At 40.9% G+C, this 11463-nt stretch overlaps 1 protein-coding gene across 1 annotated transcript; it reads right to left on the bottom strand.

Moving 5' to 3' along the window:
* Positions 1 to 10050: 10050 nt before the first annotated feature.
* ier3 (immediate early response 3) lies at positions 10051 to 11240 on the bottom strand. Its single transcript, XM_049001508.1, has one exon. The coding sequence runs from the start codon at positions 11168 to 11170 to the stop codon at positions 10550 to 10552; it is 621 nt and encodes a 206-aa protein (XP_048857465.1). The 5' UTR covers positions 11171 to 11240; the 3' UTR covers positions 10051 to 10549.
* Positions 11241 to 11463: the final 223 nt, after the last annotated feature.

Raw genomic sequence — 11463 nt, 5'->3', positions numbered from 1 at the left:
AAGCTTTTTGGGATTATAACTCGAATTATCAAACATTTGCAAGTTGCTGTAAAAGTGAACGTGATTTCGTAATATAGGCCTACTCGAAAATGCGTTTCTCATAATAAATTTTTAGAGAGCCGAGATTTCCCATGGCAATGAAGAAACATGACTTTAACAACAATATATAATAAGCAATATTTATTTATTATAAATAAATGCACCCTCATAATCTACAATACATATCCGATGACTTGTTTTCTCTTCCATTTATCTTGTGTCCACTACCAGTATAAAATTCCGTTTCGTTCATGAAAATATATCCGATGAAAATGGGAGTGAATACCTTTTTTGGTGCTTGTTTTTTCGTATTTTCTGATCAACGAAACACGTCGCAGATCATTTTTAATAGAAATTAATACATGAATGGCAAACACAACTTAAATTCTACACGATTATGGAAACAATTTCTTTCACTTGGACCAGCTATCGGTGTACAGCAGTGGTGACCAACTGGCGGACTCCGGTCCTCATCTGTACTGAAATAGCTTAACTGAATCCCGACCACGCGATCGATTCCCATCTCTCGTCAGCAAATTCTATCATCGGGGGACGATCTGGATTTTTTCGGAATCAGTGGACCTTGGTTTTGTGTTGAGTTTTTGACTTCGGGAAAAATATTTGGGGAGCCCAAGTATAGACCATTAACTGTCTTTAACAAAAATGAACATGGCAGTGTATGAGACACTTTTTCCAACACTAATTTCTTTTCTGAAAATACAAAAGAAAATTACTGGCATCAAATAAATGCAGTGAAGACTTAGAAGCATTTTTAGTTTTAGAAATTTTGTGCACATGACATTACATTTAAAATATGTCTAATTTACATACGAATTAAATGGCTTGGACGTCAATCATATTTAGTTTCCAGATAAGTACCATTATCTTTAATTCTACTGTCTGACAGAGGAGTGCATCGGCATAAACTGAAAACTGATTTCCTGTGAATCCGCTTTAGTTCACTGCAATTCTAAGTGTGTAACAGCAGGGGGCAGTACATCCCTAATGTAAGTTGCTGGCCTGCATTATATGGTTCACAGCGGGCGTTGAAGAGGCGGTGTTTTTCCACTGCCCAGCTGAATTCCTTCGCTCTTCTTTTCTCTCCCCCCCCTTCTTTTTGTTTCATATGATCCCTTAAGTTACGCGCATGAATGGCTCCGTGTGGAACAACAAAATGGCTTCTCGTGTTTGCAGTTGGTGATGTTATACGTATATTGACCAAAATGCTGTTCTAATTTGAAGCTATTTTTGAAATGCGTGTAGCAAAAGGCTACTTGAACGATTTATTTTTTCTTCGCTCGCATTTCATACAGTAACACGTATTTTTTTATACGCGATACGGTCATTATAATTTGAGTTTCCTGGAAGCAAACACTCATTGTCATACTAGGATTATGTTTCAGTGCTACCATTATTATCGTTCTTTTTGTATTGTCACAAGCATTATAATTGTATTACCAGCACTCAGGAGAAAAATCAAATTACTGCCCTGGAGCTTTTAAATGTTCTACACTTTGTAAAGGCAAACAAATGATTCCATAATCTAACCCACTTCTCAAATCTTTTTCATCTTCTTATGGAATATGACACCGGATTCATGGGCTGTTTAAGTACCACGGGGCCCCTTTTATTTCTATGGAACATCTAAAGACAGATAAAATCACATTCACTTTTTAAATTTCTCAACAACACGCCCCCACTACGAGCTTTTAATGGGACCTTGGCTGTATGATAAGGCCGCTCCTTTGGAGGGTAGTGGTACTGCTGGGTGAATGCGTTGGCGAAATCTGCACAAATCAGTCACATTTCACCCGTTAAATCGATGAAAAAGACATCTGTTTTGCAATTCTGAATTTGTTGCAAAACCTTAGCATTCAGAAAAAGAGGAAGGAAGGTTCTGTGAGGGTTATAGCTGGTCAAGACCGGTCAAGCAGAGCTACAAAATTTGAGGGCCTAGACTTTTATGTCATTCCGTAAGACCTATTCAAAATATCAATTACCTTCATCAAAATCATCAAGCTGTCAAAAATGATATGAAAGAATCTGCAGTTTTCAGCCGTTACACAGTCATTCATGGTAAACACTGTGACATAAGACAAGAGGCACATTGTGGTATGTCAGTCATCTTGGGGATATTAATAAAATGTTGATGAGGCCTAAAGTCTTTTCTCTGGTAAACGTTCTGGGATCTGTTTGTGCTGAGTCATTTCAGTAATTATCAATCTAATTATTACCTTGGCACGTAAAGCCTCTCAAAGTGAATGAAGATTATTATTAAAACATGGACGACGATTGTAAGAAGATCAACAGTTTTCACTGAGTCACTGTGATGGTTCTCCAACACCCCCCAGGTATTTACAGACAGAAAAGTGTGATGTGCTCTGTTCGTAACAGGCCACTCAAGTTCATGTGTGTATATTTATTTCCTTTGTGCATTTCCTGTCTGAGATGATAATGAGAAAATGATCCAGGAAAATAAACTTGTCAAAAATCCTCAAGGTTTTTTTTGGCTTTTTAAATATGACAATATTCGCAAAACATTTTTCCTCTAAGAATTGTTGAGGGTTTAAAATAACTTAATATGCTATGTAAAATTTGGCAGCAGAACTACACACATTGTTTTTACATGAAGTGATCTCTTTACTGTGAGTGTGAATCTTTGTATATCTGACACACACAAACACACACCCTTCTGTTTAGCATGGTAGAGTCATTCTATTTAATTCAACAAATGGCCTTTACATCACTATTTTTGATTTTAATGAAATTTGCCATGTAATTCATAAATACCTTCCAGAGCTCAAAAATGCTTTTTTGGGTGTTTATCTCATGAAGGGGACCAAGTGTGAGGTAAGTTTGTTATACACAAGTACAGTCAACTGTGGACTGAGCACTACACTGAATCCACACAGATGAAGTTATGTGTAGTTTTTGGTGTTGGTGGTGAGTGTTAACACAGTTTTGTGTGTGTCTGTGTGTGTATGTGTGAGAGAGAGAGAGAGAGAGAGAGAAATGTATGTTTTCTCTAAAATTAGGGCTACACAGTATATGGTTTTAGCATCATCATCGCAATGTGCGAATGCACCATAATCACATCACAAGATGTGCAATGTCAGGTAAGGCAAATTAAATTAGACACGTTACAGCATTTTTTGCTGCTTGATACAAAAGGAAAACTTGGTGAATTCTCTTTTTTCATGACGAATCTACAAGAGAAATCTGTCTCACATAATTTCCTCAAATGTATAAGTTTTGGATACACAAAGTTTGTTGTTAGTCAGTTACATTCAGGCTCTGCGTGCGCAGTGAATTATTACTGGGGCTGGGCGAAGTGTGATATTAATATCAATATTGCATGTTATACCCATGCAATTCTCACATCCAAAGGACCAAGATAGTGAGCTGTGTTGAAATCAGGCTTTTTCATACCTTCGTGCTCTCCAGACATTATACCAGTATACAGCATTTTCAAAAACAACATTATTTTGCAATGCAGTTCTGGTATTTTGAAATCATGGTGATAAGATTCGTAGAGCGTGGGGGGGTTTAAGTACCCCCACTAAAGCATTTTCACTCTGCCATAGGAAACAGAACTTAGCCAGCTATGCAGTTTCTATGATTGTTTCTTCTGAAAATTATCTAGTATTTGTGTAAAAAAAAATCAGCGTGAAGTTGATCACCACTGTTTTGGCATGAGCTCTGCATAGGCTGTCCAAGACAATCATCATCATTTTCATCCTCGCTGTTTAAATCGTACGCTTTATACCATAGGATGTTTTGTGAGAAATGTATTTATTTTAGCTCCTTTTTGCCTTATAAATATCGCAATATTTATCGCAAAAAATCACATCATGACATCTGAAATTTTCCACCATCATGCGGCTGTCACTTTTGCCCCGGTTCCCTAATCAGAGTCTGCTTTGAGCTGGGCTAAACTTGAGCGAACCTTAAGTCATCGTAACTGCTTTTGAAGCATAGGGCTCAGTTTCTGTGCTGGGGATTCACAATCTCAAGTGGCCAGCTGTTCTGCCTTCAGGGTTTTCTACATGTGTAGATCTGTTTCCTTGGTGCCTGCACAGTAGCCAGCAGGTACCGGCTTGGTGGTGTGGGTGGCTTGGAGTTCATAGTCCTTGCTGACTGGAATTTGGCCTTGGGCCTCTGCATGGCCAGTTTCTATGCTGAGGGTTCCCAGGTGGCCAGGAATCCACAGCTGCTGTTCTGTGCTGCTGGTGTCCTGTATTTGGAGAGGGGGGGTGCTGTGTTTTGGGTCTTGTTTTATTGCTTCTTTAGGTTCCCTGGTTCTTGGTTCAGGTTCTCCAGTCCTCTGCTTTCGAGTCTGCCTTCTGCTTCACCTCACCTTAGAACCGTCCATCCAGCCCAATCCCCTGGTTCCCTGTTTCCAGCAGTGTTTGGAATGTTAGTCTCAGGGGGTAGAAGACCTGGCATGATAGATAGGCTGCTAGGGTCGAGAAGTTCTGTCACAGACCTGTTTTTATGAAGGCTACGTAAGTGTTTTGAACCCTTTTGCTCCGAGTTTGAGTTGTAACAGCAGCCTAACTTAGAATGATATTTTCTGTGCGTAGCCTGTTACAATGGTTGTATCCGTACTGAACATACATATACTTTTTCTTGTCATTTTTACATAAGCAATACAACTATTTACAAGGTATTTACATATTCACACACTCATTCATACACCGGTGGCGGAGGCTGCCATGCAAGGGAGCAATTCGGGGTTCAGTGTCTTGCTCAAGGACACTTTGAAGGGGTCAGGAGGAACCAAGACTCGACCCTGCAACCTCCGAGTTGCCAAACGAGAGCAGTACCTCCTGCGCCACCATCTTCCCCATACATAGTGTCGGGTATTAAAAGTCATCTAGAGATGATTTAAAGGATATGGGAGGATGTGCATAGGTTGTATACAAATACACTACCTGGCCAAAAAAAAACGTTGCGCACTCTAATATTTCGTTGGACCGCATTTAGCTTTGATTATAGTGCACATTCGTCAGTGTGTTGTTTCCACATGCTTATGCAACGTCTCAACGTTTTTTCCATCCAGATTTGCATTAATTTGTCGAGATCTTGTATCGATGATAGGTGAGTTGAACCACTCCATAAAGTCTTCTTCAGCACATCTCAAAGATTTCCAGTGAGGTTAAGGTCAAGACTCTGTGGTGGCCAATTCATGTGTGAAAATGATTCCTCATGCTTCCGATGAATCTTGGCATTATTGTCCCGGAACATGCCAATGCCTTTAGGTTAGAAAAAATCCATTGATGGGATATCCTGCCCATTCCGGAGATTCAGGTACTCAGCTGACTTCACCTTATTGCTGCATAATGTTGCTGAGCTGTAATAATTATACAATCGTTGGCTCTTAAGTACTTGCTGATTTAAATTGAAATGCTGACAGTTTCTTTTCCTGGGCAGTGTATTATTCAAGTTAATGTAAGGAACTTGAGTTCCTGTGGGTTTTGGTACCTGTGGGGGATCCTAGAGTCAATCCCCCCTGGACACAGAGAGCCAAATACGCATACATATGTATTGTGTGTTATAATGACCAAAGGTTTTATAATGAAATGTAGCTTGTGATTTGAACTTTGACCTTGAAAACAAAACTTAGATTTATGCAATAGTGACCACACCATGAAAGAGTACTCTTTTTCTTGCAGACACTGGATTATAATGTTTTGTACGGAATAGGTGCTATATCTGAAAGAAAATAAATTGAATTAAAAATGAAATTAAAATGACCCCATCCCCAAACTAATGTCATTAAAGTATTACCATGGTACCAAGTACCAAAGCATGTACATAGATTTATTTTGATAATACGTGTGTTGTTTTGTGTGTGACGCAGTCTGCATATCCATCTGTATTAGTATCAGCTAATGGCTAAATCATAACAATGCTAATAGACAGCATCTCATTCTGTTCCCTTCCGTTGGGTGTAGGCCTACATGGCTCGAAGCGTAATGTTTATAGAGTGCGTAAAATTCTGCAGCTTAAATATAAACTTGAGACCGGGCAGATTTCCCATTTTCACACCCTGTGGTACATTCCTGCCCTTCCCAGGCTCATCTGTCACTACCGGTGTCTTCATGGCAGGCTGTTGGAATGCGGCAAGGGAGGTGCAGTTTGAGCACAAGAACAAAAACATGCTGTGGACCTCGCCTGCCTTTAAATAGAAGAACTGAGTACGTGGAAAGGATGAACCAAGCAATGTATGTGATGCAAGCCCAGCTTGACTGGGCCGTTCAGAAAGAACGGCTAGGTGAGCAAATCGATACTAACCCTGTTGCACTGTCACATTCCAGTCGTGATTCACAGTCTTTCTGGAGATGGATATCTGACTGCATTACTTCAGTAATGGGAGTTCTGTCATTAATGTAGAATGACGATCCACGTATGGCTCCGAGACAAAGGGGGTTTATTGATAAAACTGAACTGAACACACTGGAGAAAACCACAAAAATCATGGGACCATGAGGGGTTCAAAACACACCGGAAAAATATGTAGCAAAACACAGGGAACGGGATTAGCATAGCAAAACTACAGTAACCGCACACAGTAATATGAGTAATGATGGAGTAAAGCACGACGAGAAGGCAGGCACTTAAATACACAGAAGGCTAACAAGACATGATGCAGGACAGGTGAGAACAATAACCAAATTAACCAAACAATGAAAGCACAGGACAATGAGCAACAGGTAGAATCCACAACAACTTATAAGCGAAGAAAGTGGTAAACATAGCAAACACAAACATAGCAGACACTAAAGGTTAACAATACTAGGACATGTCAACAATGATAAATAATATACATTAGGGAAACTGAAAACCAAAAAATTATGAAAACCAGACTCCAGCTAGCCTAGAACCCATGACCTGACAGTTACGGTCTACGAGCCACATATGCAGTCCCTTGGACCATGCAGCAGATAAGGGAGCAGGAATAAATGCTAGAGCTAAAGGGCTATGAGATAGAGAGATGGGGAAAGATGGGATGACCGGTGACACCTGCTGGCCAAACAAAGGAAGACACACAAAGGGCAGAGTTGGGTGGGTATTTTTTATAGGCTTAACAATTTTTAGACGAAACACAAAAACTCTACAAGGCTTCATCTGCAATAGGCGTGGGAACAAAAAAAACATTCCACAGCCTGAATGGAATCAGGTTTGCAGCATAGGACTGGTGACAAGGTGACAGACTGGGTTACTACTGCAGACATCCGGGGGCTCCAGGCTAGATGAGCAATAGCATATTTGTGTGTTGGATTCTGTTAAACAGCCCTGAACACCTTGTGAGGTTTCACTTGTGCATTTGGAAAACCTGGATACATGTAAGTAAAATTAGTGCAAAGACCTGAGTGGATCTTTTACTTATTTAATTTCACAAGTTTGTCAAAAGCATCTGTTTTTTTTAACATAAATAAAGATACTACTTTAAATTTTCTTTGTGTATGTTAAATACTTTTTGTCAGAATGTGTTTTGATAACAGTTCCCCTTCTTTATATCTGGTTTTCATAGATTTGTATACCCCTTTTCACATTTTTTAAAGAACAGCCAACTTTGACAGATATTGTATTTATGCACTTAATATAATTACTGTCTTTCAGACTTGCTTAAGCTGAGGTTCCATTGTAATACAGCCCAAGTCATGTTGCTTCCTATTATTTAGTAAAAATACAGAACATTTGATTTAGATTTAATGAATGATAGTCAAAAATAGACTACACACATAGTTTGTTCCTCAGCCGTCTAAGGGTGGCGTTAGGGTAAGTTTGCCTGCTTTAGCTGTTTAAAAAGGTTTCACTTGCTACATTCCGATGGTTCAGGTTATAACAAGTCAAGTTTTTCTTCCTGTCCAGCTTGATGAGCTGCTATCCAAAGACTTCTGTGTATTTTCTTTGAAGTAGTAGAGTTCCCCCCTCCCCCCGTTTTCCGCCAGTGATTCGTGCCAGTTTCAGCTTGCGGAGTCCCGCACCCTCCCCCTCCCGTGCACACTACACATGCCTGCCGTGAGCTTCACCGGGGGATCTAGCAAAAACTGGCTGAGCATGACTCACTCCGCAAAAATGTGATGATGTTAGGAGGGATCTGGGAAATCCAGTAGGGAGGCTGAGGGGAACCTGCAAGCTGCACAGCGGAAGTGTCTTGCGGTCATCGTCTAGTTTGATGTAAGAGATGAGCTTTCTCTACTGCGGGGGGAAGTGACACTGTGGGGTTTCCGCTTCCCCGTGTCTTTCAGAAGTCAGGGCTCCTGATTTGCCTGCTGCTCATTGACTCTTACATCAGCTTCAATCTACAATAACTGCTTGGAATTGAGTAACTCTGGATTTATGAGGCAAACGTCCGGCCATGAAGAATTTCCAAGTAGTATATTAATCAAGCTTCCGGGATAGGCTCCGGACCCCCAGCGACCCAGTAGGATAAGCGGTTTGGAAAATGGATGGATGGATATATTAATCAAGAAGGACCACATTGTGTTTGTGTGTGTGTATGTAATGTATATATTACATTGTGGGGACCAAATGTCAACACGATATGGACCATTTTTTCAGCCTCCACAAGGGGAAATTCAGTTTTCCAAAAATGTGTGACTATAATCAGAAAATTTAAAATGTCGAAGGCCTTCAGTTTTGTTAGATTATTTATGGAGAAGGCTGGGGCTGGGTTGGGGCTAAGGTTGTTATAGTTGGGATTAGCGTTTTTCGCATAGACGGTTGCCACTAATATACAGTGTGAATACAAACATGTATGTGTGTGTGCATGCGCACGCAAGCAAACGTGTGTATATATAGTTTCTGCATATACACATGCATTCAAGAAAGACATTTTGTGAGTGTGTGCGTTTTGGGAATGGAACATGATGCTGGCCCCTGTGGAATGCATTGTGACACGGGGTATTGTTCAATCTCCTGTAACAACTGCAGTATTTCAGCATGTAACAGTGTCCATTAACAATCAGTGAAACTTGGCATTTATACTGACTGAATACGTCTGGGTGTGACCTGAGGAATACCTGTATGTGGGAGTTATTCTCACGAATGATGCAATCTGACAATCCTCTGAGACAGAGAGATGCATCAGATATAAAGAGCTATGGAACGGAAATATACTAATATGTAGACGATTCGAATTACTATTACTGTGACAGCAGTGGTGGTTCCCTGCAAACTTCCCCACTTAAGTTTGGTTTCTCATGCATTTTATTCTTTAATCAAAAAAGCTGTACATGTTTATCGTGGAAGGGAGTCTGTCTTGACATAACAGACAGATATACTGGACAGTTTTTCCAGACTCACTGAACACAGTCCACATGATCAGTGTTAATGAACCATTGTGGACCACTGGATCTCAAGAAGGCTGGAAAATCTCTCTCAAGACACAAAGGAACTACATATTTCAGTAAAGTTACTATATACTCTTGCAGCCTCTACAGTTTACTGTTTGATTAGTCTCAATTGAAGGGCTATTACTATTCTTTCTGGATTCTTTTAAACCTGAGATTAGCCTATTCTAAAATTGTCTACAATACAGTTTAAACAAGATACACATGAAAACAGGGTGAAAGAACCGATTTCCACACACTATTTCACTGTTCATTTAAAAGCTACCACTGGGAGAAACATATAATGTAGTGAAACCCCAGGTCAGTTGTCAACCTTAGTGGCCCTCCGTGGGAATCCACAGTCAATATACATATTAATATTATAGAACACCTGACTTGACTAATAAACATACGGAATAAGCTTTTATTGGGTTATTTTATGCAGCCTTACATGTCTGTGTCCTTATCTACTTAACTGCAATCTTGCTCTGAATCGATGCTACCCGGAAGCAGTGCTACCGTGTGGAAAATAAAATTAAAGACTACAGAGACATGTGAAATGCCTTTTGATCGTATTACTGAATGTTGTGTTTGAACTTGAGCCTTGTGTAACTTGATTGTTAATTGTGAAAGAGCAATAGTGAGAAAAAAACGCACATAAAACGGAATGTTCTTTTCTTTGATTTTATTACACGTCACAGTGTTTAATAAATAAGAACGTATAAATACAATATAATAATTAAATAAGTTAATACTTCGAAGCAAAACATAATCAAACAAAGACTTGTTTCAAGTAGTGTTTCAAGTACACTCTTTCTCCGATCTTTGCGTCATCCATCGCATTACGTCAGACTCGCTATCCAGGTCACTGCGGTACCGCGGGACCGAAGCATCCGTACGCGTCTTCTTCCGTTCAATCAGTGTCTGTAGAATTCACCTTCAAGTTTAGTGTCCTGTTGCGTAGGTAAAAAGTAGTTGTTCAGGTTTCTACCATTAAAGTGCTTCAGGGCAAGCCGGTAACAGGCTGGAAAGGCGCTCATCATGGAGGCTATTTTCCTTTCCACGTTCAGCAGTGTCTGCGCCCGGCCAGCACACCACTTTGCATCCGCCGTATGGGACTGGCAAGAGATGCTGCACCGTTGTCTCCCGCATCACACACATCATTCATCTCAGTTGTCGCTTCCCAGTCTGTGGTACACCGGGTAGAGCAGCGCCACCACGTAGCTGTTCCCCCTGCTTTGTTCGTACAGATCGGTCACGTCGGAGTCCCAGTCAGGGCAGGTAGTGTTGGGGAGGTGAAGCGGGCAGTTGTCGCGACTTGGGCGCTGTTCTGGTTGCTCTTGTCCGCAATCGACATGGGCACATTTGATGTGGCGTGCATGCTGCTCGGCGGACTGGAAGGGCAGGATCCCGTACTGCGCCATAGACGGCTCCTCGTTTGGGGTATCAGCAGCGGGGTTGTCGCCAGCGCCAGGCATTTCGGTGTACGCTTCTTCTGAATAGATCTGAAGGCAGACCACAAGGCACAGGATGACCAGCCACCGCTTGATCGGGCTCTTCTCGGCTGGTGGTAGGTACTTGCGGACCTTGGAGGGGTACATGACCCGGGTATTCCTCTTCCTGTGCCGCACCGGTGTGCTCCGTTCCGCCGCCTGAACCGGAGACAGGTCAAAAGTGAATATCTCGGGCTCGCTGTTCCGGGTCATTGTCCTGAAGGCAAACGACTCTTGATAGATATTGTCAGCTGAAATCGACAGGATCAGACTGTTTGATCTGGCATACATTGCCATCCTCTTTCCTCTCGTTTTTGTTCTGTTTCTTTTGCTGTTAGAAGTTCTCTCCTCAGCAATATATGTACTTTTTGCACCACTGAAAACGCCTACTGAGGCCACACCTTCTTAGCATGACACAACTCGTTGCATAAAAAGAAAAAGTACATCCACGTGTATTTGCTTAAATCATCGAAATAAAGTGTCTCTCATATAGACCTCCCTGAAGCTGAGTTGGAATTTTACTTAATGAATAATTGTTTATAAAGGAAGAAAAACTTAATTTTAACTGTGACGAATAATTTGTCTATTTA

This window comes from Brienomyrus brachyistius, chromosome 2 (assembly GCF_023856365.1).
Source record: "Brienomyrus brachyistius isolate T26 chromosome 2, BBRACH_0.4, whole genome shotgun sequence".
NCBI classification, from domain to species: Eukaryota; Metazoa; Chordata; class Actinopteri; order Osteoglossiformes; family Mormyridae; genus Brienomyrus; species Brienomyrus brachyistius.
Note: the sequence above shows the minus strand (reverse complement) of the source record. Positions and strands in the feature narration are given on the sequence as shown.